Raw genomic sequence first — 26,762 nt, 5'->3', positions numbered from 1 at the left:
GGCCAGGTGGATTGGCCATGCTAAATTGCCCAGTGTTAGGTGCATTAGTCAGAGGGGAATGGGTCTGGGTGGGTTATTCTTCGAAGGATCGGTGTGGACTGGTTGGGCCGAAGGGCCTGTTTCCACACTGTAGGGAATTTACACGGAAAAAGGTTAAACGTTTGGGATTCTACTCATTGGAATTTAGAACAATGAGGGGTGATCTAATTGAAACAAACTGGACCCCGAAGGGGCTTGACTCAGTAAATGCTAAGAGAATATTTCCCCTCATGAGTGAGTCTAAGACTAGAAGGCATACCTTCAGAATTTAGGAGGTGCCAATTTAAGTCTGAGAGAACTCGGGAGCAGTATCCTTTTGTACATTTCAGGCTGAGAGAGATAGATTTTTGATCATTAGGGGGATTTAAAAAGTTATGGGAAAGGGCAAGAAAGTGAATGTGATGAACATCAGATCAGCCATGATCCTATTGAAGGGCAGAGCAGGCTCAAGGGGTGGTACGGATTCACCCTGGGGGGTCCCAATTTTTAAAAAAAATAATAAGTCATTGAAAAATTTTTACTCTTCAAAAGAAAAATATAGAAATATCCTATTTTAATACAAGAGTTAATAAACGACCTACTATCTTAAAGATGCAATATTCTCATTTACCTAACCTGAGTTTATTTCAATTTGGATTAAGTGAAATATATTAAATTACAATCCAATAAAATTATGCTACATTACATTACTCCACTGACCACACCTCCACCAAAGCTCCCATCCATAGCAGCAACAGCTATTATACCCCTATTCATGAGACCACCTCCCACCAGGATCCCCTCGTGGCTAGATAAAGGGCCTAATCATAATTACAAGATTTGAGGGGCATGGATGGGATAAATGGACACCAGGTCTTTTCCCTGGGATTGGGGAGTCCAGAACGAGAGGGCAAAGGTTTAGGGTGAGGGGGGAAAGATATGAGACCTAAGGGGCAACTTTTACCCCCCACAGAGGGTGGTAAGTGTATGGAATGAGCTGCTAGAGGAAGTGGTGGAAGCTAGTATGACTGCAACATTTTAAAAAGCATCTGGATAGGTATATGAATAGGAAGAGTTTGGAGGGATTTGGGCCATGTGCTGGCAGATAGGACTAATTGGGTTGGGATGTCTGGTCAGCATGGATGAGTTGGACCGAAGCATCTGTTTCTGTGGTGTACATCTGACTCTATCGGTGGTACTGATTAGGCCCTTTATCTAGCCACGAGGGGATCCTGGTGGGAGGTGGTCTCATGAATAGGGGTATAATAGCTGTTGCTGCTATGGATGGGAGCTTTGGTGGAGGTGTGGTCAGTGGAGTAATGTAATGTAGCATAATTTTATTGGATTGTAATTTAATATATTTCACTTAATCCAAATTGAAATAAACTCAGGTTAGGTAAATGAGAATATTGCATCTTTAAGATAGTAGGTCGTTTATTAACTCTTGTATTAAAATAGGATATTTCTATATTTTTCTTTTGAAGAGTAAAAATTTTTCAATGACTTATTATTTTTTTAAAAAATTGGGACCCCCAGGGTGAATCCGTACCACCCCTTGAGCCTGCTCTATAAAGGTCACCCCTCAGCCTCCAACACTCCAGGAAAAAACAGCCCCAGCCTATTCAAAGTCTCCCTATAGCTCAATTCCTCCAATCTTGGCAACATTCTTGTAAATAGTTTCTGAACCCTTTCAAGTTTCACAACATCTTTCCAATAGGAAGGAGACCAGAACTGCACGCAATATTCCAACAGTAGCCTAACCAATGTCCTGTACAGCCACAGCATGACCTCCCAAATCCTGTACTCCGTACTCTGACCAATAAAGGAAAGCATATGAAACACCTTCACTATCTAATTGTGACTCCATTTTCAAGGAGCTGTGAATCTGCATTCCAAGGTTTCTATGGTCAGCAACACTCCCCAGGAGTGTACCATTAAAGGAGGAACAGAGGGAACTTGGTGTTCAAGTACCCAGATCCCTCAAAGTTGCCACCCAAGTGGATAGGGTGAAGAAGGCATATGGTGTTTTGGCTTTCATTAACAGGAGGATCGAGTTTAAGATCCGCGAGGTTTTGCTGCAGCTCTACAAGTCTGAGACCACACTTGGAATATTGTGTCCTGATCTAGTTGCCCTACTATAGGAAAGAGAGAGGCCTTGGAAAGGGTGCAAAGAAGGTTCACCAGGATGCTGCCTGGACTGGAGGTTTTGTCTTATGAAGAGGGGTTGACTAAGTGTGGAAGGGCCTGTTCGGTGCTATACTTTTCTATGTTCGACGTTCTATTAATGTATACATCCTGCTAAGATTTGCTTCCCCAAAATGCAGCTCGTCACATTTATCTGACTTAAAACTCCCATCTGCCACTTCTCAGCCCATGGCCCATCTGAACAAGATTCCATTGTACTCGGAGGTAACCTTCGCTGCCCAATACACCTCCAATTTTAGGGGCATCTGCAAACTTACTAACTATACACGTTTTACGCTCACTTCCATAATTATATAAAATGAAAAAATGTAGTAGACCCAGCACCGATCCTTGTGGCACTCCACTGATCACAGGCCTCTAGCTTGAAGAACAACCCTCCACCACCACCCGATCTTCTTCCTTTGAGGCAGTTCTGTATCCAAATGGCTAGTTCTCCCTGTATTCCATGAGAACAAACCTTGCCGAATGCCTGACCGAAATCCATAATATAGAAAAAGCCACCATATCTTATAAAATTGCTGTTCCATGGTACACCATACTGGTCAGATAATCTTGGGGAATGCACCATCACAAGTCTGCACCACCCCACAAGGAGGGAGTCCATTTACTATTCTAACAACAGTAGGGTAGAAACTGTTGCAAAATCAGCTGGTGCATGTGTTCAGGCTTCTGTACCTTCTCCCCAGTGATAGAAGTTGTAAGAAAAACATTGCCAGTGTGGGATGGATCTTTGAGAATGCTGGCAGCCTTTCCTTGACAGCAGGCTTGGTGGATGGATTCTGTAGATGGCAGGTTGGCCTTTGAGATTATCTGGGCCGAGTTCACCACTCTCTGCAACAGTCTCCGATCTTGAATGGCACAGTTGCCATACCAGGTAGTGATACATCAGACAGAATGCTCTCGATGGCGCACCTATAAAGGTTGGCAAGGATATTCGCGGTCATGCAAATTTCCTCAGCTGTTTGAGGAAGAGGAGACGTTGCTGGGCCTTTGTAACCAGTGTATCCACATGAAGAGTCCAAAAAAGCGTGTGGATGACCACTCCCAGGAGCTTGACACTCCCCACTCGTTCCACCTCTGTGCTGTTAAACGTGTAGGGGGACATAAGTAACATCATGCTGAAAAACAATAGAGTTTCTTGGTTTTGCTGGCATGGAGAGCTAGGTTGCTCTCAGTGCAGCATTTTTCCAGGTCTTCCACTTCCCATCTGTAGTTGGTTTTGTTGCCATTCGAGATTCGATCTGATCTCTCCCTCTGCAGTTGTAATGCTGTATTCTGCACTCTGCTGTAAACCTGGTATACTCTATGCTACAAATCTGCCTGTTGTGCACTCAAAACACTTCACTGTACCTTGGCACTTATGACAGCAATAAAAATCAATAATTGCCTGTCTGAAGACAGCTTTCTGCAATTAACGCCTTAAATTCTTCTGCAGGGCATTCAGTCATTTATCAGTGGCAGAAAACAGCCATTTATCAGCAGTTGTTAACAGTTCTGTCTATATAGCTTTGGCTTGTTATACCAGATGTGGCTAACTGCTTTCAGTTCCTGTATAATAGTTTGTCATGGTCCCTTAGCAACAACTCTGGAATAAACTGGTTTCATACAATCTATGAACAGATATAATATAAACTTCAGAGTTTTATCACAGTAAGTTCACCAGAGGACAATGGATCAACATTTTGGACTGATGTTAAGATTTTTTTTTTTGAGGGTTATGAATCTTTGGAATCTTGACCCCAGTGATGATCAACTGCCAAGTATATTTGAGGTTAAAATTAACCGATTGCTTAAACTGAATCAAGAGATTTTGAGAGCTCAGGATGATGAACAGCTATGGTATTAGATAGCTGAACAAGCTCAAGGGTTCTGAAGAAAAAGTCATGACTTAAAATGTTAACACTCTCTCCACAGATGCTACTAGACCTACTGAGATTCTCTTGCAATTTCTGTTTTGGTTATATGACCTAATTTTGATTTCTTCACGATTGAATAATAGTAATTCTATTGCAGGTGGTTCACAAAGTAGAATCCAGAACCACATGTGGGGCTATGAGCAATAGTAATGGCTGCTGGGGAATTTGGACAGCTGTTCTCCCGCATTAACAGGTCCTCATTCTCACTGAGGAGTTGCAATCATTTTCAAGCCTCAATGGATCACTGAGTGAAAGTGTTTGGGAAGCACTGATCTAAAGTATAGAGGAAACTGCTCACTATAATAATTTCAAATCTTATTATCACTGGATAATAAGGACTTGAAAGAAAAAGGGGAAGAAAGGAAGAAAAGTGACACTTGTGCCAGGAATGGGTCAGGGAAGTTATTAGCAACAGGGATGATAAAGCCTTTGTAGGCATCAATTTGTAGCTAACCGAAGTCAAATTATCCCTCAAAACCAAAAACTACAAAAGGTTTACCTTTTCCATCAACCTCTTCAGACATGTGACAGTTGGGACTTGAAACGAGAATTATTGGCTCAGAATATGAACACTATGCTCAAAGACTACACACTAACTGCTAGAAACTACTAAATAATGCTCAAGTAGCCCAATTGGTGTCCCATTTTGGCACAGGCAATTGATGAGATGACTGCTATTCAACCTTGGAAGTTTTAGACACTGGAAATAGCTGTGCTTTCATGGACTAAGTCACTGAAATCTGTAATGTTACTTTGTACACCTTAAGAAGCAAATTTTTATTCATTTGCTCAGCTTCAGCCAACATATTGGTCAGAGTATTGAGTACAGGAGTTGGGAGGACAGGTCACGGTTGTACAGGACATTGCATGCAATTCTGGTCTCCTTCCTATCGAAAGGATGTTGTGAAACTTGAAAGGGTTCAGAAAAGATTGGCAAGGAAGTTGCCAGGGTTGGAGGATTTGATCTATTGGGAGAGGTTAAGTATGCTGGGGCTGTTTTCCCTGGAGCATCGGAGGCTTATAAATTCATGAGGGGCATGGATAGGGTAGGAGAAAGTGAGGTCTGCAGATGCTGGAGATCAGAGCTGAAAATGTGTTGCTGGAAAAGCACTGCAGGTCAGACAGCATCCAAGGAACAGGAGAATCAACGTTTCGGGCATAAGCCCTTCTTCAGGAATGAGGAAAGTTTGTCCAGCAGGCCAAGATAAAAGGTAGGGAGGAGGGACTTGGGGGAGGGGCGTTGGAAATGCTATAGGTGGAAAGAGGTCAAGGTGAGGGTGATAGGTCAGACTGGGATGGGGGCGGAGAGGTTAGGAAGAAGATTGCAGGTTAGGAAGACGGTGCTGAATTCGATGGATTTGACTGAGACAAGGTGGGGGGAGGGGGAATGAGGAAACTGGTGAAATCAGTTCATCCCTTGGGGTTGGAGGGTTCCTAGGCGGAAGATGAGGCGTTCTTCCTCCAGCCGTCGTTTTGTTGTGGTCTGGCGATGGAGGAGTCCAAAGACCTGCATATCCTTGGTGGAGTGGGAGGGGGAGTTGAAGTGTAAAATAGGCAAAGTCATTTCCTTCAGGTCAGGGAATCCAGAACTAGAAGGCATAGGTTTAGGTTGAGGGGGGAAAAGATATAAAAAGGGACCTAAGGCGCAACTTTTTCCACACAGAAGGTGGTACGGGTTTGGAATGGGCTGCCAGAGGATGTGGTGGAGGCTGGTACAGTTGCAACATTTAAAAGGCATCGGGATGGTATATGAATAGGAAGGGTTTTAAGGGATACGGGCCAGGTGCTGGCAGGTGAGACTAGATTGGGTTGGGATATCTGGTTGACAGATGAGTTGGACCAAAGCGTTTGTTTCAATGCTGTACATCTCCACAACTATGACTATTAGCTGGTTACATAATTGCAGATCTGCAACAAACCTCAGGATATAATTCCATTTGTTTTCCCTGGCAGAAACAGAATTCTCAGTTACCTCCCAGTGGGAATGAATATAGCTAATTCTGACAGCTTTGGGTACAGAAACTGAGCATACTGTAGCTGGAACATTAGAAAAGTGAATGCCAGATTGACAAAAACAGTGGATACTGGAAATCAAAAACTGAAATTGGTGGAAAGGATCAGCAGGTCTGGCAACATCTGTCGACAGAAATCAGAGTTAACGCTTCGGGTTCAGGGACACTTCCTCAGAACTCATGGTCGCAAGGGAAAAAAAAAAGGGGGTTCTTTTTTTCTTTAAATACAGAAGGGGATGCGAGGATGGTAAAGGAGTAAATGATAGGTGGAGATAGAGCCCAAAGAGTGAGCAATTGGACAAAGGAATGGACAGTGATCAACTTGGGAGAATTAACAGCTATTAGTGGACAATTGGCGACTAACAAAGGGCAGTTCTCAAAGAACAGACCATGCGATAACAAGGCCCGGTGTGTGGGGACATGGAAGGCGCCTGAAGCCCAAAACTTGTTGAACAAAATGAGTCCAGAAGGATGTAGAGTTCCCAAGTGAATGATACTTTTGTAACTGGGAATTGAAGTCAACCTGCACCCAAGAGATCATATTAAAGTAAATTAATACTTTAAAAACAATATTTATGCAAGTATTTACACTTATATTAAAGAATGGCAAATTATTTTTGTCTTATCCCCCCCCAAAAAAAGTGATATTTACTAGAACACACCCAGTAAAATTATACAAGTGCACTTGCCATAACTTATTGAGTGAGTCTCCCCATGCAGGAATCTAATCACTCTTAAAAGGCTGCAAGTAGTAAGTTAAGGTAAATCAAAGTGTTCAGGAAATGGCAAACTTCATTTTTAAATTCCTAGATATTGTGACAGGAAGGGAAACCTTGAAAAGGAAGAGAGAAACAATAAATTATCTAAAGAGATCCTGCAGTAAGTTGTGACTTTGAGTGGGGATGAAGAACAGTCAGCAATGTAGGATGGTGCAGTTGAAGTTTTGGAAAAATCAAGGGGTGAAATTTCAGAGGCTGCAAGATAGACAAAGATTTTAAAAAAAAGCTAGAGACATTGACTTTATAATGGTGATCATTCTAAGAGATGTACAGCATGGAAACAGAGGATTTGGTCAAACTCATCCATGCTGACAATATCCTACATTAATCTAGTCCTGTTTGCCAGCATTTGGCCCATATCCCTTTAAACCCTTCCTGATCATGTAACCATCCCATGCCTTTTAAATATAACTATACCAACCTCCACCACTTCCTCTGGCAGCTCATTCCATAACGAACACTAAATGTCCAGAGATACTTGAAACTATACAGCAGGGGCAGTCAGCTGTGCAGGTTTACTCCTCCATTTGTTTCACTTGCCATGAGGTCCCTGCTTGTCTTTTTTTTTAAAAAAAAAGGAGGTGGTGTTATTTAAATCTCTTCCTTTCCCCCCCACCACCTCAAAAGTTCCAAAACAATGCTACAATTTAAGAAGTAATTACTCTTAAAAGGCTGCAAGGAGTAAGTTAACATTGAAATTCTCAAAAAAGGAGCAGCTCTTACAGGAACAATTTTTTTCTGTCCTTCATCTGGTCACCCGGAATTCTCTCATACAAAAACAATAGGAAGAAAATAACTCAAAACGATCTAAATCACACCCACTAAACAGGGAATCATGAATCAAAAAAATGCAAAGACTGACTGAAATTAAGTTACTCAAATTTACTTACTTGAGATAGGAAACTGAAGAGATTCAACATTTCTCATGATAGGCCAGTGCTGCAGAAATCATAAAAGGAGGTCATTTATAATGCAGAGACTACTTTACAATGACACAAGAGGTTCATTATTGTTCAAAGAAATGCATTATTTAGCAAATTAGGAAAAATCAATCTTAGTCAGACACTTGTTTTTTTATGTAAAGCTAAAATCATTTTAGAATTGGCTCTGGCTTAATTAGGGACTAGAGTAACTTCTATCACTGGTTTCTTGTTCCAAATTTTCTGCCAAATATTTTGCTGAAGCAGCTTCACTAAATTTTAGTTTATCAGTGAACCTCCTGAGTCATAGCAAATTGAATAGTACAGATTTGTGCACTATGCATTATGCTGCTTTGAAGATGCAAACAGATGCTGCTACAAAAAAAAAATCTCATCCTGGTTTAAAACAAAAACAGGGTAAAGTTAGAGCCTTTAGTCTCCATAGTAGCAATGTCATTGGAGTAGTGATCTAGAGATCTAGATTATTGCTTTGGGAATGGAAGCTCAAATCCCTAACATAACAGCTAGTGGATTTCAAAAATTTAATTAAGCTCGGGTGCTTGTTGTTGTGGTTCTGTTCGCCGAGCTTCGAATTTGTGTTGCAGACGTTTCGTCCCCTGTCCAGGTGACATCCTCAGTGCTTGGAAGCCTCCTGTGAAGCGCTTCTGTGAGCTTTCCTCCGGCATTTGTAGTGGTTTGAATCTGTTGCTTCCGGTTGTCAGTTCCAGCTGTCCGTTGCAGTGGCCGGTATATTGGGTCCAGGTCGATGTGCTTATTGATCGAATCTGTGGATGAGTGCCATGCCTCTAGGAATTCCCTGGCTGTTCTGTTTGGCTTGTCCTATAATAGTAGTGTTGTCCCAGTTGAATTCAAGTGTGCCTAGCATGGTGATGAAACGCCAGAGAACAAATCCACCAACTTAGCGAGCAAACTTAGAATCTAATATACAATCTGAGCTACAAATAGTCTCCAAAATCTCAAACTTAAATGGTAAGGTTCTGGGGAGTATTACTGAACAAAACAAAAAGTGCAGGTTCATAGTTTCTTGAGAGTTGAGTCCCAGGTGGATAGCATAGTGAAGGCAGTATTTGGTACACTTGCTTTTATTGGTCAGTGTACTGAGGATAGGAGCTGGAGGTCATGTGGAGGCTGTACAGGACACTGGTTAGGCGATTTTTGGAATATTGCATGCAACTCTGGTATCCCTGCTATAGGAAGTCGGTTGTGAAACTTGAAAGGATTCAGAAAAGATTTACAAGAATGTAGCCAGGGTTGTTAAAAGGGAGTTATAAAGAGAGGCTAAAATCAGCTAGGGCTATTTTTCCAGGAGTGTTGGAGGTTGAGGGGTGATTGAGGTTTATAAAATGAGGGGCATGGATAGAGTAAATAGACAAGGTATTTTCCAATCAGTGAAGTAGTCCTAACTTAGAGGGCATAGGTTTAAGGTGAGAGGGGAAAGAGATTTAAAAAGAACCGAAGGGGCAATTTTTCATGCAGACGGTATGTGTATGGAATGAACTACCAGATGAAGTGGTGGAGGCAGGTACAATTTCAAATTCAAAAGGCAAGGGATGGGTATACAAATAGGAAGAATTTAGGTGGATACAGGCCAAATGCTGGCAAAAGGGACTTCATTTATCAAGGACATTTGGTCAGAACAGACCAGCTGGACTGAAGGGTCGATTTCTGTACTGTACATCTCTATGACAGTTATGCATCTTGGAAACTCTGCCTCAGGAGGTGGAATAATTAAATACTTTTAAAGCAGGGTAGACTCTTGTTAGGCAAAGAATCAAAACGGTTACCAAGATAGATCACAAAGTGGAATTCAAAACACTAACAGATCTTGTTGAATGGTTGAGCAGGCTTAAATACTAGAATGGTTTATTTCTGTTTTATTTCTCATGTTGTGGAACTGTTCTGCAAGAGATCACTAAAGAACACCATCTACCAATCTTATTAATTTGATTCTGGCAAAATACATTTGATATTAACTGGCACCAAGGTTGCTTCCTCTTCCATGTTGTTATTCCCCAACAAAATACAGGAAGTATAGATTAAATTAGATTCCCTACAGTGTGGAAACAGGCCCCTCGGCCCAAGAGGTCCACACTGACCCTCCGAAGAGTAACCTATCCAGACCCATTTCCCTCTAAGTGATGTACCTAATGCTAGAAGTGATTTAGCATGGCTAATTCACCTGACCTGCACATCTTTAGATTGTGGGAGGAAACCCACACTGGGAGATCATGCAAATTCCACACAGACAGTTGCCAGAGGCAGGAATCTAACTAGGGTCACCGTGCCATCCCTATAGTTTACATTATGAATCAAAAACATAGAGACAAATCAAGGTTCATAGCTTTAGAATTAGATTCCACACTGTAGAGAATCAAATTATCTGAAATACTAATTTATTTCCAACTCCCACTCAACTTTTTTTTTTGCGATCTGATCATACTTGCTCAAGCTCTTTTCTTTTTCATTCTTAAAAACTTAGCCTCATTCAATTGTAGTGGAATAGTTGAAGTGTACCATGCTAAGTTACTGTGTTCATACAATTTCCTTACAAATGTTCTACTCTTCCTGGTTATAAACTATAAAGCCCCAAGGTTATTTCTTTTCTCAGCAAATATAAAAATCAAAATTGCAGATACACTGGAAATCTGAAACAGACTGCATTGGAAATACACAACAGATCCAGCTGCACTGGGCAAGAGGAGACAGGTTAATGCTTCACGGTTTAAAATGCATCTACGTTAAACCAATTTGTCTTCCACATATGGACAAAACACTATTTTGTACAAAAATAAATTTCTGGCAAAGCTTAGGTCTTGTAACATGTGGGGAGAAAGCTGAGTTAACATCTTGAGTCTGGTGTCTCCATCAGGACTAACAGATAGGAAAAAAATGTATTTACAATTAAGATGGGGGGGGGGGGGGGGGCGGCGCATATGTAGGAGCAGATAGGTAGGGTTGGACTCCAGTGAGACAGAGACACTTTAACACATACACAAAGATAGACATATGAAAAAGTGGCAGGCAACTGGAAACTTTATAAAACACCCCATCCTCAGTCTCCTTTACAGGTTTTTAAAATTGGCACTAACCTTCATCACATTGCCCACCTTGCGTTTATGCTATTCCTAAGTTTTTTGATCAGCCATGGTTTCTTCAAATTACCCCCAGAAACCCCTGCAATTGCTGCTCCACCATCTTCTCTGCTAAGCTACCTTTCAACTCTGTCTAGCTCCACCATTGTATCTTTGTAAATTATCTTTATTCAATTGTATCTGATTAAGACTTTACCCTTTCAAACTGTAGAGTGAAGTTCATCATATGGTCACTGCCCTCTAAGTTCTCCTTCACCTTCAACATCCTAATCAAGTCTGCCTCATCACACATCAATAAATCTTGAATGGCCTGTTCCCTAGTGGGCTTGATCACAAGCTGCTCCAAAATAAAAAAACCTTGTAGACGTTCCATGAATGCCTTTCATTGAGATCTGCTATGAACCAGACTTTTCCAGTTCACCTGCATATTGAAGTCCCCCATGATTATAATAGTGCCTTTCTTACACACCTACTCTCTCCCCTCAATAGCCTGACTACTGCTAGGAGATCGCTACACAACTCCAATCATGGTCTTTTGTCCTTAGAGATTCCGCAACTCCACCCACAGATTTCACAACTTCCAACTCTGTCACTTCGTTATCAATTTCATTTTATTTCTTATCAAGGCAAATCCACCTCTCCACCTATGCTGGTTACAGTCTCATTCAGTTCCTAACTGTGAACCCCTTGCAGCTACATCTGTCCTGCGTTGACTGCTCCCTTCGCTGTCCCCAAAGTTAGATTCCTGACCTCTTCTCTCTACCCTATAACTTGTTCTGGGAACTTTAATAAACTTTGAGCCCTACTCCATTAACATTTACTATTAATTTTCCATGCAACTAAAAACCTCACCCCCAACATTTACTTTAAAGCCTTTTCCACAGCCCTGGTTATGCAGTCTGCAAGTACTCTAGCACCAGCATGTTCACATGGAGCCCATTCCACTGGAATAGCTCCCTCTTTCATCAGTACTTGCCAACTTGCCATGAATTCAAACCCATTTCTCCCACACACATCTGTAATCTTGTTGATCCTGTGCCAATTTGCTCATGGCTCAGACAGCACTCCAGAGATTACCAGCTTTGTGGTTCTACTTTGCAATTTAGCCTCTAGCTTCTCATATTCCTTCAGGAGAACTTCATTGTTGTTTCTACCCATCTCTTACCTACTTGGACCATTCCCCTTCCACCCAAAGTGCCTCTGCAGCCTAGATGAGATCAATCCTGGTCACAGACAACTGTTTATGTCTGATTACAACTACAGTTCTCTTCTCTTCTCGCCTCCACTTGAATGGCTCCTTGCACCACTGTGGTGTAGTCAGTTTGCTCATTCTACCTAGAGCCTCTACATTTGATATTAGCATCCACAGTTCAGGAAAAAGAAAGCAGCAAACAATTACTTCCGATCATTATCTGGTGACTCCAAAAAAGTACACAGCTATCTACAAGGACAATGATAGGCAAGATAGGGTACAATGGAGACACCACATAGTCATCTTTCATCGGGCTACGCATTGGCAGGCAGTTCGAGACTAAGTGCCACACCTCTGAGTATTGTTCATTGGAGATGGAAAAGAGAACAAACATGTTTGAAAACTATACTCAAAAGAACAGATGTCATTCTACATAAAGTGCAATAAATCTGATGGCGAAATTTACAAGTGCTATTCCAGATTTGAATACGTTGCCACACGGGAAATTCAAAAACAGAAGTCATATCCCCCAGAGATATCACCTTGTTGATACTCTTAAATAGTGAAAGTATGGCTAGCATTGGAAACCTAGAAACAAACAGTTTTGATCAGAAACGTAACACACACCAACAACACAATTACAATATTCAAACTTAGCTTCAAGTAGCTTCCTCTTTATTGATAATACAATAATATCTGACAAAGCTTGACTAAAATCCAGTAAATTCCAAAATAAAAAGATTCAAGTAGATTAGCCCCAATTGCTAGAGATGAAGTTAAATTAAGCAAATATTGCAGAGTGTTTGATTAGCCTTAGCTCAATGAATTAAACCACACTTAGAGTTCTGATAGTAAAGAGGTTTTTGCACACATTCTCAAAACATGCAGTGCCAGATCATTCTTCCAGTTGAGAAGCAATGGTTCTAGTCATAGCATAAAAATGAGGTGATTGCTAATCAGACAGGCCCACCAGTTTATTCTGTCATATACACTAAAGGCATCAAAAAATTATTTTATCTATGGGCTTCTGTCAGAAGAAAAACCACAGAGGAATTTCAACTTTAAAAAAATAAAGTGAGTTTACAATAACACTTTCACTTCTCAACACTTTAAAGAGGACAAATACAATCCATTTCATTTGCAATAAAAGTTCGCTCTATAATTTGCTCAGAGAAATTACTAAAATATCATTCAATATCCATACTGCTATAGATATTGGGTGCAGTATCACCCAATAATTACTAACAATCTTCTTTCTTTTTCTATGACGATGTGGCATAGAATAGTGCAGAAGCAGAACGGACGAGGACGATTACATCTCCTAAGGTTACAGAGGGATTAATGCTGTAGCCAAAATTACAAGATTAAGGCCGTATGATGTCAGAACTGAAGGTGGTCGTAGATTATGACTAGACCAAACCCCTTTAAAACTAGATAGCCAAAACCCTAACTTATTTTTAAAGAAAAATTGTAAGATGCAATTAAATTGGTGAAATTACTAAAATGTACATTAAAGTAGTCAAAATAAAACTGGCTTGCATGTAATTCTATTAAAATGCTTAACAAGATAATGTTAAGCACAAGTAGTATTAGAACAGTTAATTAGTATTAACCATTAATATAGTAATATTTGATAAACACATCCTTGGTAAGCTGAAATGCAATTCCAGCAGCAGGGAGAGAACCCAACTGTCCACTGCAACAGACCGAAGAATGAGAGCTTCTGCATCCAGCTCGAAGACTAGGGGAACTTGACCCCACCCATTTAAGGCTGCCTCTATGTTCCAACTTTTTTTAAAAAAAACCACTCTGCAACTGTCTCAACCTCTTTATACAAAAAAAAGAAAAAAAAAATACACCTCTTTAAGCCATCATACCATAAAACCCATTGAATCTGCTTTGCCAATATGATCATGGCTGACCTGATAATCCTGACTTTCACTTTCCTGAATTTAGTCCCCAATCCAGGATTGCCCTAACCAAAATTTTTCAGTTTTGATTATACTTCATGACCCAGCCTTGATAGTCTTCTGTAGCCAAGAATTACAGATTCACTATCCTCAATGAAAGGAATCCCTCAATGGTTTTAAATGAGCAATCCCTTGAGATTATGCCATGTAGCCATAGTCTCCCACGAGGTTCAGCACTTTTACCAGGAAGAACAGAAGAACCAGATAGGACTTAGATTGGAGAGGGGGGAAACTATTGAAATGTGAACAGAGATCTGGAGGACTAAAGTGAAGAAATCACAGAAAGCCAGAGTCCAAATTCAGCTAGTAATAGATAAGGCAAATGGATTGATGACCATTATTTCAAAGGGAATGGAGTATAAAAGTACGGAAATCTTGCTACAAGCATAAAGGCATTAATCAGATCATAGACGGACTACAGTGAACTGCTTTGGCCCCTATACCAAAGGAATTATACACTGATCAGGAATCCTTTACCTAGAAATCTTGGGACCAATTGGTCGAGGTAAAGGACATTTGCTGATATACAGCTCCATAGGTCCTTTTGCGTGGCCCTATCAGACTTGAACAGTGAACTTCCCAGAGGGCCCAAACTCAGCATATCTACGGGTCTGTTCTCAAAGACTTGGAGTTTCCGGTCCTTTTGGTTTTCAGACATGCAGATGAAGAACAGCTGACCTTTTGGGAGTTGTAGGCAATCCACAGATGATTTGGAGTTTGATTCTAGGTCTAGGAGGAGAGTTAGAGTAGTTGGCTTATATTCAAAGTCTCAAAGAACAAAACACCTTATTGAAACAAAGGATATGAAATGGTAGATATATTTTAAAAATCCTTTAAGAATTAGAAGCAGAAGGCATAATCTCAAACTATTCAAAATAGTCATTTAATACAGATGAGGAAGAATTTCTTCACTCAGGATTATCAATCTGTGGACTCCTTTACCTCAGAGTGCTGTCAAGACTGGATCATGACCTAGATAGACAGATCTTATTTCCCTCAACAAGCAGCTCACCTTCAAGCGGTTTTCTGGCATATTGTGCAAACTGCAGATGGTGTCACCATTTGAATTGGTGCTTTGTTGCCCAACACCCTTCCCTCCTGATGTTCCACTTTCAGCTAGACAGTTAGAAACTGCAGTCTGATCAGCCACAGGAATGCTGTAATTTGATTTGACATTCACAGCCACGAGTTTAGAGTCTGCTACTTCATATACTTTACAAGGTAGTACACAAATCAGCAGACGTAGCTGGGCCACATCAGGGCTTGGAATAATATCAATGGGGTAGGGCGAAGAGATTGCTGATGGGCAAGCAGAGATGTTGACTGCATTGTGGGCCTGAGAGACAGCCTCCTATCACTGACAAGGAGCATGAATCAGTCCAACTTTAGGCTGACATGTACAAAGCAAGTTCCTGTCATACTGCAGACCCAGAGGAATGGTCACTGCTGCTCCACTTTCTTTTGCAGCCAATGCAATGACAAAAAAAGTCAAGAGAACCTTTTCTTTAAATAAAGTTTCAAAATAATCTACTTGAATTTGGAGAACCAAATTCCGATGCATATATATTCACCTACCTGGCACTAGCTTCACTAACTGCTGTCTTCCCTTCTGTAGGCACCATGGCAATAGCACCAAGTAGTAATCTTGTTATACTCAAAATCTTTCACCCAAATGTTTTTTATCTAAGACTCCCACAGAAGGAGTGAAGTGAGAATGCGTTGCTTTAAAAACAAAAAAACAAAAATTGCAACGAAGACCAGAAAAGATTAGGTTCCCTACAGTGTGGCAATAGGCCCTTCAGCCCAACAAGTCCACACCGACCATCTGAAGAGCAACCCACCCAGACCCATTCCCCGACACCTAACACTACAGGCAATTTAGCCTAGCCAATTCAGCTAACCTGCACATCTTTGGACTGTGGGAGGAAACCAGAGCACCCGGAGGAAATCCACGCAGACACAGGGAGAATGTGCAAACTCCACAGACAGTTGCCAGAGGTGAGAGTTGAACCTGGGTCCCTGGTGCTGTGAGGCAGCAGTGCGAACCATTGAGCCACTGTGCCAACCCAAGGGGTGAAAAATCAATGTGTTTATGCAGGAATTCAATATTAGTTTGTCAATTAACTTGGACATCGAAAGCATGAAGTGGAAACCTTAAAGGGTTTTTGTGAAAAAAAAAGTAAAAAAGTTTAGATACATCCTAAATTTCATACTCCTATGCTTGAATACTTGGGACTTTTATCATTCCCTTTCTTTTTTAAAATTAAGAGGAGTTTGGAAGATTGCTGCATCTCCAGACCAATGCTGGTGGAAGGGAAAGGAATTTGATGTAGGTTTGCTCAGCTTGAAGGTTCATTTCCAGACATTGCGTCACCCTACTAGGTAACATCTTCTGTTGGCCTCAGGCGAAACAATGCTGAAAATTCCTGCTTTCTGTTTATATGTTTGGGTTGGTGATGTCATTTCCTGTGAAGTCACTTCCTGTTCCTTTTTCAGGGATTAGTAGATGGGTTCTAACTCGAGGTGTTTGTTGATGGCATTCCAACTGGAACTCTATGTTTCTAGGAATTCTCGTGCGTGTGCCCTTCAACGCCATCAATAATACCCTTACTGGCATAAAATTCACTGGGCCTAGGATGGATGTGTTGGCCCAGTCGAAGTGGTGTTCTTCCTCATCCATATGTGAGGCTACTAGTGAGAAAGGATCATGTCTTTATGGCTAGTTGATGTTCATATATCCTGGTGGCTAGTTTTCTGCCTATTTGTCCAATGTAGTGTTTGTTACAGTCCTTGCACGGTACTTTGTAAATGACATCAGTTTTGCTTGTTATCTGTATAGGATGTTTTCATGCGTTGGTGGGCTACCATGATGCCAAGGGGTCTGAGTAGTCTGGCAGTCATTTCTGAGAGGTCTTTGATTTAGGGGAGATTGGCTAGGGTTTCTGGATGTGTTTTGTTTGCTTGTTTGGGTTTGTTGCTGAAAAAAGGCAAACTGAGTTCATTGGGTACCCATTCATTTTGAATACACTGTATAGGTAGTTTTCCTCTGCTCGGTATAGGACCTCTGTGCTGCAGTGTGTGTTGGCTCGTTGAAATTATGTTCTGATGCAGTTTAGTTTGTGGATGTTGGAGTGATTGCTTCTGTAATTCCATATTTGGTCCGTATGTGTTGTTTTCCTGAAGACACTGGTTTGAAGTTCCCACTGGCTGTTTGCTTTACTGTGACATGTAGGAATGGCAGTTTGTTGTTTTCCTCCTCTTTAATGAATTTTATGCCAGTAAGGGTATTATTGATGGCGTTGAAGGTTTCCTCTAATTTATTTAGTAGTGACAAAGGTGTCATCCATGTAACAGACCCAAAGTTTGGGTTGGATGGTTGACAGAGTTGTTGGTTCAAGTCTCTGCATTACTACCTCTGCTAAGATCCCATGTGTGTTCCGTTGGTTTGTCTGTAGGTTTTTAGGAATTGAATATTATTTAAATGGAGAAATGCTGCAGAAAGTAACAGAACAGTGGGATTTGTGCGTTTTTATTCATGAATCACCAAAACCTAACATCCAAACTCATTGGGTAATGGAGAGGGCAAATAGGACAGAATAAAATTAAGAGGTTCTGCTTAAACTATACAAGGTCCTAGTCAGACCACACTTGGGATATAATGAATTGTTTTGGGCCCTTTATCTTAAAAAGGCAGATACACCAAAGGTGGTTCACTAGGCTGACAGGGTATTGAGGGGCTGTCTAATGCTAAGAGGTGGAGTATGTTGGGCCTGTACTCATTGGAATTCAAAAGCATGCCAGGTACTCTTATTGAAACTCACGAGATTCTTAAGGGACTTGACAAGGTAGATTGGAAAGGCAATTTTCCCCCTTGTGGGAAAGTGGAGGAGGAGGGTATAAATCTCAATATGGGGTTTGCACCTTTGAGACAGATGAGAAAGAATTCCATTTCTCAGAGGGTAGTGAATCTGTGGAAGTCTTTATCATAGGGGGCTGTTGCAGCTGAGTCTTCAAGTAAATTCAAGACTGTGATAGGCAGATTTTTAATAAAGGGGTATGAGGAAAGGCAAGAAAGTGGAATTTAGATGATCAGATCAGCTATAATCTTATTGAATGCTGGGAGTGGATTCAGTGGTCTACTTCTACATCTACATCAAATACAGGAACACAGTCTCAAGCACTCCAAATTTCCAATTTCAGTTGTGCTGTGAACACGAGCAATGCAAAGCCTACCTTGCAAATGAATGCTTAGTCTTTTGAAAATGACTTGTAAAGTCACTGAATGAACCCACAATCCATTTTTTTGTAAAGAGGTACCACATCATAGGATGCATTTAATTGCTTTCAATGCTCACAGGGAACACCGGATGAGCTGCTCTCAAAAAGCTGCACTGTTTTGCAAGCAGCTCCCAGTGCAGTGTGTACCCTCAAGCATGCAATCATCTGTGCTCAGCTTTACAGATTCTAGTCTCCTTATCCATGGAGTTCTGAAGTAGGATCTTCTGATTTACAAGCAAGAACATGGATGAAAATTACAATGTAAATTTTAGCTCTATCTATACTTTTAACTAAAACTAAAGTCAGCAGTTGAGATTTGTCCAAAGTTATGTCAAACACACTACAGTACCAAGTTTCATTAAAGAGGTGAAGATACAAACCCCTGGAAAATCTCAGTCTTTATGGCACTGTAGAAAGAATATTGCTTACTTCATTTTACTTAAGAGCAGCTATATACACTAACAAAATAGATAACCTAACTTGAAATAACATCCAACACATCTGTTTCTACTGAAAAAGAAAAGCTGACGATCACAGGAGGTCAGGCAACATCCAACAGAGAAAGCAATTTAACATTTCAAACCTAGAGGATGCTTCATCAGAACTGACATGAACTGTATTACATTTATTTCTACACTCTGCTTTAAAGAGTTTTACAGCACGATGATTTTTTTAAAAACTGATTGAAACCCAAAAAGTTCTATAAAGAATGATACGGTTACTTGTAATTATGTGCAAGAGACCTTGGGCAAAAAAAAGGGAATTCAGACAACGATATAAATTAAAACTAAGCGCTGAAGGCAGAAACAGTTAAACATTTACAATCCAATACAACTTCTCTAGAACTGAAATGCACCCCACATATTTTCTTTTTGTAATAGAGGGAGAGTTTATGTTTACTAGCTCTAATTTTATAGCCATAGTTAGAGCGTGTAACGGCTTAAGTCAAAGCAAAATGTACTTATTTTGTAAATGCTTACAGTCGTGTGAACTGCTCGAAAAAAACACGCTCTCGTTAGCTTTGCTGACCTAAAATTTCATCGTTCACTGCCACAGCTCATGAAGGCAAGTGATCCACAAGCATTAGCCGAAAGGTGCGTTTGTTTCTTTGTTGCAATTCAAACATTTGCAAGTTTCAAATGCCAAACAATCCCACTTCACGTCAGCCGAGAACTCTTTCGCCTTTCCTAAAACACATTGCAAAGCTGCCCAAACCTCCCCCCGCCCCTCTCAAGTCAGGTAATATAGAATAAGTGAACACGTGAAAATCACTCAGCTGCCATGCAATTAAAATTAATAAAAAAAACGGAGTTGCAACACAATGGACAGGAAGAATAAAAATCGAATAACCGTCCCCCTCCCCGAACCTCAACTCTGATCCGCCGTAACAGATCCCGGAAGAGCGAGAAACAACTTTTTTTTTAAAAAAACCCAACAGTTGGACCACAAACTGAATTTTGAAGAAAGGAACCAAAAAACAAGCAAAAAAAAAAAAACAACCCAAGCTGGAGAAACTCAGTTCCACAGGGCAGCATCTGCGAAGAGAAAGCAGAGTTAATGGTCCTTTTTCAGGACAGGGGAGGAAAAAAGTCCACATTACCTGCCACCGGCCGACGGTGAGGAAGAAGAGCGAGAAGGGGATGGCAGTGCCCGACATGGCGTGTGTGGACGGCATCCCGTACTCAGAGTCGTAGAAGACCTCCACCTTGACCACGGGAGGGGAACGGGGCCTGGGCCAGCGGATGATGTCCTTGGTGCATTGGCCCAGGTACATGACCCACACCCAGATCACGATCAGCCGGCGGCCCACGTATGGGTCGATGTTCCACAGCCAGAAGGGGAAGAAGGTGATGTAGAAGAGCTCGTTGCCCAGCTCCGTGCCGAAGCTGAACAGGTAATAGAGCAGCCGGTTGCGGATGATGAACTCGGTGCCCCCCGCCTCCTCGTTCAGGGAGTTCCTCCGCCTGGGTTGTTTCTTGCCGGTGGCCGGATCGGCGGCCGCCCCCGCCACCACCTCCTCCTCCTGCTGCTGCTGCTGCTTCACTTTGCTCTCCCGGGGCGGGCAGGCGACGCCGTTCCTCTTGCCGCAGTCCAGGTGAGGGGAGGGCGGCTGCTCCCCGCCGCCGCGGCGGTGCGTGGCGCCGCTTTGGTTGCCGGCGGGAGGCCGGCAGTCGCCGTTAGCCTGAGGCGGCGGGGGCGCGGTGGGGACGGGCTGCACGCCGCACAGCTGCTGGAAGCGGGCCACTTGGTCGGGGTGGTTCAGATAGCGGAACAGGCGCCGCCAACCGCCCGCCATCAGCCCCATCTCAACGGTCGGCGGCTCGCCCCCCTCTTCTTCTTCCTCTTCCTCCTCCTCCCCCCGCCCCAGCCCCTACGGGAGCCCGGTCTGTCCGATCCACCCGGCTTCCAGAAACTTCTCCGGTCGGATTCAGTTGCGGAGCTCCGTCAGGATTTTCGTTCCTCCTTTTTTTTTCCTCACTGTATCTGAGCTCAGAGTGAGGTTTGAGGAGGAGGGGGGTGTGTGTTATATTGCTGAGGAAGGGGGAGGGGAGGGGACGGCAGTCTCGACGGGCTCGCGCCCGCCCTTCCCGCTCGACTCTCGGGGGTGCGCCTGCTCGTCAGGCGCGTTGGCGCGAGTATGGTGGCGCGCGCAGCCCCCCCTTCAGCCTCCCCCACCGCGCGCGCGCGCGCGCGCGCGCGAGATAGGGAGAGCCTTTGACTCTCCCCCGCCCCCGCTGCAAAAGTCAGCGGCTGAAGTAACGACATCAACAACAAAAGGGGAAGGAATGACCGACGGCTTCCGAAAGCAAAACAAAGCTGAGAGCCTGTCAACTCGAGTGAGGGAAGTCACTGAGTAAATGGTGCAAAAGGATTTCATCTGTGTCTGTCTGCTGCCTCTTGACTCGCAAAGTCTGTTCCCTTTCCAGGGACTTGAGTGCGGGGAAAAGGTGAATCAGGGTTTGATGGTCTGTACTGAGGGAGTGCCACACTGTCCTTTCGGAATTAGATGTGAAACTGAATTTCCATCCGTCCGCTCAGCTGAGTATTAAAAGGAGCATGGCACTATTCAAGGAATAGCAAGGGCATTGTCCTGGCCGATATCTCGAGTCATACAGCTCCGAAAAGAGACCCTTCGCTTTATTGTGTTTGCACCGGTCATCAAACATTCATTTACTCTTATCCCATTTCCCAGCATTTTGAGCACAGCCTTATATAATACGACATTTGAGGTGCTCATCTAAATATTTCAAATGTGTTGAGCGTTTCTGCTTCTTCAACTGTTGTAGGCAGTGAGTCCCAAGACACCCAAACTCTCTCTGGATGATTAGCTGGTTTGCAACACAGAATAATGTCAAAAATCACACAACACCAGGTTATAGTCCAACAGGTTTAATTGGAAGCACGCTAGTGAAAGAAGTGAAACTATCATGGTATTCAAACAGATGAAAGACTTAACCATCAATTTTTCAATGTATAATTTCAGTTACATCACTGTAAATTTTTGCTATAAATTCTGTGTTAAGATTGAGCCCTCCACTACCACCTGATGAAGGAGCAACGCTCCGAAAGCTAGTGTGCTTCCAATGAAACCTGTTGGACTATAACCTGGTGTTGTGATTTTTAACTTTGCACACCCCAGGGCAACACCGGCATCTCCAAATCAGAATAATGTCAATAGTTTGGGTTCAATGGCTGCACCAGCTGAGGCTACCATAAAGGATTCTCTTTCTCAGCCTCACTCCTTGCCAGAGGTTAAAACCACCATCTTTATCTAATGACAGAGCAGCCACATGTTCCAGTAGGACTATGGCAACTTTATTTACCAACCACCAATTTTCCTATCATCTACAGACTCATGATCATCTTTATTACATTATAGATCATTAGATGCAACAAACAGCAAGGGACCCAGTACTAATCTGAATCCTGTAGTACCAGACTGAACACAAGCTTCCAGTCGCAAAACATCCTTTGACTGTCACCCTCTTCCTGCCGCTGAGCAAATTTTGGATCCAATTTGACAAATTGCCATGAATCCCATGGGCTCTTCTTAACCAGTTTGCCATGTGAGACTTCAAGCCTTACTGAAGTCCACATCAACTACATCAACTGCACTGCCCTTGTCTACACACCTAGTCACCTCCTCAAAATATTAATCAAATTTGTAAGACAGGACCTCCCCTTCCCTAGCTATAACTGACAATTCTTGATTAATCCTTGCCTTTCCAATTAGGGATAAATTCTGTACCTCAGAACATATTCCAATTGTTTCCTTATTGCAGATACTAGATTCACCAGTCTGTCACATTTCTAACACCCTTCTTGAATAATAGTACCATATTAGCTGTTCTGACATTGGTCATCCAGCACCCCTCCTGAGACCAGACAGGATTTGAAAATGAATGTCAGAGCCCAAACAAACAAACAATCTCCTCCCTGGCCTCTACACCAGCATTGGCTCATCTTAGATTCCCTACAGCGTGGAAACAGGCCCTTCGGCCCAAGAAGTCCATACTGAACCTCCGAAGAGTAACCCACCCAGACCCATTTCCGTCTGACTAATGCACCTAACACTATGGGCAATATAGCATAGCCAATTCACCTGACCTGCACATCTTTGGACTGTGGGAGGAAACCCACACAGACATGGGGAGAATGTGCAAACTCCACACAGACAGTCACCTGAGGCTGGAATCAAACCTGGGACTCTGGTGCTGTGAGGCAGCAGTACTAACCACTGAGCCACCATGCCACAAATCATCTCATCTGAGTGTGAGGATTTATCCACCTGTTAAATAGGCTAATACACTCCCTATCAATGCTAATTTGTACAAATCTATCACAGTCCCCCACCTGATTCTAGACTTACATTGTCCTTTTTCAATTGAGTATAGATGGAAAGTTTTCATTTACAACCTCAGCCATGTCTTCCAGCTGCACACACGGATTGCTGCTCTGGTCCCTAATGGACACTACTCCTATCTTGCTCTATTAATCAACATTACAAAAAAAATGAGATGGGTGAATGTGAATCGGTACGTATAAGGAAAACTTTATTGGGCAGAAAATTGCTGGAGCATTCCAGCAGAATATCTCTGCTGATAAATGTTGAAATTTTTTCAGCTTGAGTTTATGTATTTTGATTAATATTGAACAATTTAAATTAGGGTTAAAAAGTGTGGTGCTGGAAAAGCACAGCTAGTCAGACAGCATCTAAGGAACATGTTGTCTCTAATTGGAAAGACAATGATTCATCAAGAAAGTTTTGATGAAGAGCTTATGCTCAAAATGTTGACTCTCCTGCTCCTTGGATGCTGCCTGACTATGCTTTTCCAGCACTGCACTTTTTGAATCTGACTCTGATCTCCAGCATCTGCAGTCTTCACTTTCTCCTAATTTAAATTAAGGCATTGCTGAAAAAAGACACCTTTTGTTGAAGCTTTTTGACTTGCATTCATCAGGGCATTTTACAAAAATACAAATTCATGGCCAAAACTAAATTGACATTGCATGTGATGAGAGCACTGACTGGTTGTCAAGTTGACTGGTACATTGCCATGAGGAATGAACCCATTACTGCTGGTTAACAGTTAACTGCCAGTATTTGTTTAAATTTTACACTAAGAAAGTTGACCCTGATTTGTCAGGGCAATATGTTGAAAAATGAACCAGAGAATAGCTGTCACCAATTTTATTGAGTTGAAACAGAGACAATTTTACATTTCGCAGTGATTGAGTTTTAATCTAGAAGATGACAAAACAGTGACACCTGAATTTTTTACAAGCTGACCAATCACTTCCTAAAACAATTACTTAATTATCACACTCCCCTTCAATTCACAAAGACACATACCCAACCAACTTCTCACCATTTCATGGGGTATGTTCACCTACAAATATCCATGTTCATGCCAGCAGTCTTTCTCTCATGCCCACATAATTCAAACAGGTATTTTTCTTCCTTAAACATTTTCATACCAGCAGAAAGAAAATAATTGTGGGTGCCAAACATCTGAAATAAAAACAAAATGGTTGAAAAACTCAACTAGTCAGCACATGTGAAGAGAAATAGTTGATGTTTCCGGTTGCAGTGACCTATCTGAACTAATGAAAAGTGATTTTTAGAGAGCTAGTCATTCAGTCTAGTCTCATGGTAGTCATCCAAACACTACAAACTGACACCCTTCGTATCCTTAATGCATTTGGTCCCTTTCCCACTCTGCTCCATGTTCGTTAATAGCGGTACTCATCTTTCTTGGTAACTCGTTTGGGGACAGAGACAGACAAGCACATATATGCAGATGGGAGAAAAAGTTGCCTGGGCTCAGAATAGTTTTCAGGCACCTTTTAAGGAAATATTAATGTTGAATTAAGACTAATGTAAATTTGTAGTATTCCTTTTCAAGTCAATTAACATTCCTCCTTATGAGATTAAAGAAGAAAGTTCCTAATATCAGATGCTCATAGTAATTTTTTTAAGTGGACAGGAAAATCACAAAAGAGACAATTGAACAAAGGTTTGTTTTAAAAATTCATATCTTCAGTGATGAAACGTATTTTTCTAAGATCCCTTGTCATTACATTTAAAGTAAAAATAATTTATTGGTTTGTCCCTTAACCAAACCAATAAATTGAGGTGAATTATGAAGAACAATTTGTAGTATCTCAATCCTACCAACTGAAACCCTCAAACTTTCCAAGTGACTAAGGCAAATTGTGCACAATTCTTGGATATGTTCAAGATTAAAACTCTGAAGTTGGATAGTAGACAGCAAAATTACCAGTGGAATGGCGAGATGAAAAAAAATTTGAGTCCAAACAAATATGATTGAACAATGTGTAGTTGCAGGGTCTGACTGAAGTGGAAAAGGAACGAGAACATTGATTATTTCATTGACATAAACAGAAGATTCAGCAATGCAATATAATACTTGGACCATGAAAAAGGCATCAATGATTTTTAAATATCATTTTAGTTGTATAATTTACCAAGGTCATTTTGGAGTGTGTGATTTGTTGGTATTTTGCAGGGTTGTAAGCTCAGCACTAAATATTTAAGTGTTAATAAAATATTTAAAATGTTTGTTGTTAACAACTTGCAGTAAACCATTGGATTTGATTACCATGGATGATGAGAACAAAGTTTCCATTGGCATCTCTGAACATGGAAAGAGAAGAAACAACAAAATGGAATATTGTAAACATTAAGCCTCACAGAGACAAAACCTTCAGTGTTTTCTACAATTGCAAAACCATAATCACAAGCAGATGTCAATTACAACTAAGTGTTAAGTTACTGAACTCATAAACTGTATTTGTGTTAAATAATATATTAGCTATCTAAATTAAACATTATACAAAGATTTAGGATAAGTAAAATATTGGAATTTACTAAGATATCACAAATCTTATTTTAAAAGATGATGTTGATGTGATGAATTGTTTCCAAACACTCCCACCTTTACTCAATATTTCTTTGGCCAGATGACTGCTTGAAATAAATGGTTGACCTGACCCTTTATGTGTTGTCAATTTTTAGAATATGGAATTCTCCATTTTCTGTTCCCTAATTCGAAAGCTAGACTATGAAGTGTCTCTTTACCCCAGACAGTTGAATTTCAGACAACTAGTTATCTCTAAAAGATTGAATTGCAGAATTAACTAGTGAAAGCATGTCCACATGCCAGAAGTGCTTATCAGCTCACTATGTCATCTCACCCCATGACTGCACAGAAAATGACTCATTCAGTAGCTCAGTCTGTCGTGTCAAATAAACACATATGTTCAACTCCAAAGCTGCAACGTTAGTATCCTTTTTGATATGTTTCAAATGTTTTGGAGACCAAAACATCTTTTCTGTTGTGTAAAGCACATTGCAATTAATCATGATTTATGTCATCTGCCTCCTTGGCAAAGTGAAACAAGATAGTAAGGAATTCTGGTTTCTTCTAACTTTTTTTAATGCAAAAGAAGCTGAATTTAAAATATAATATTTATTTCTGTAGGAAACTTGTACAGAGAAATTAAAATACAAACTGTTTATAAAATGCTATAAATTTGAAAAATGAAGAAACGTAATCAGACATTATGGTAGTTTAAAGTGATTCTATAGTTTTATCACCAAGGTTTTAAAAAAACAGGCAAGTTCTAGTTTTTTATATAAATTTTTTTATACAAAAGGAAAATACTGCAGCTGCTGAAAATATGGAATAAAGACAAAAATGTTTAAAATACTCAGTGATTAGGAGAAATGACACTAACGTTCTAGTTCAATTAGACCCTCTGCCCCAAAGATCATCAGTAAACTCATTGGATTTTGATGATGGTCGGGCAATTTAAATGGTCAATTCTGGCAGAT

General features: G+C 41.3%; 2 protein-coding genes and 1 long non-coding RNA gene across 6 annotated transcripts in view; 1 reads left to right on the top strand and 2 right to left on the bottom strand.

The window, feature by feature from the left end:
• sgpp1b (sphingosine-1-phosphate phosphatase 1b) overlaps window positions 1-21,069 on the bottom strand; it is a 57,672-nt gene extending 36,603 nt beyond the window's left edge. Inside the window, exon 1 of the mRNA XM_043697211.1 lies at window positions 20,004-21,069. Coding sequence (XP_043553146.1) covers window positions 20,004-20,708 — 705 coding nt within the window. The 5' untranslated portion in view covers window positions 20,709-21,069. The remainder of the gene's footprint in view (window positions 1-20,003) is intronic.
• Window positions 20,216-25,918, top strand: LOC122553451. The gene is made up of 2 exons (XR_006312714.1): window positions 20,216-20,297; window positions 25,507-25,918. It is a non-coding gene; the product is annotated as an uncharacterized LOC122553451 (long non-coding RNA).
• The window catches only part of atxn3 (ataxin 3), a 73,212-nt gene continuing 70,508 nt past the window's right edge, over window positions 24,059-26,762 (bottom strand). Inside the window, exons 11-12 of one of the 4 annotated variants that reach the window (XM_043697218.1) lie at window positions 25,528-25,562; window positions 24,059-24,416 (exon numbers count right to left, since the gene is read on the bottom strand). In XM_043697218.1, the coding sequence (XP_043553153.1) occupies window positions 24,291-24,416; window positions 25,528-25,562 (161 nt within the window). In that variant the 3' untranslated portion in view covers window positions 24,059-24,290. The remainder of the gene's footprint in view (window positions 24,417-25,527; window positions 25,563-26,762) is intronic. The other 3 variants (XM_043697215.1, XM_043697217.1, XM_043697216.1) reach the window with 3 other exon arrangements.

Source organism: Chiloscyllium plagiosum, chromosome 10, assembly GCF_004010195.1.
Source record: "Chiloscyllium plagiosum isolate BGI_BamShark_2017 chromosome 10, ASM401019v2, whole genome shotgun sequence".
NCBI lineage: Eukaryota > Metazoa > Chordata > Chondrichthyes > Orectolobiformes > Hemiscylliidae > Chiloscyllium > Chiloscyllium plagiosum.
The sequence above is the reverse complement of the archived record's forward strand: the minus strand, read 5'-3'. Positions and strand labels throughout refer to the sequence as shown.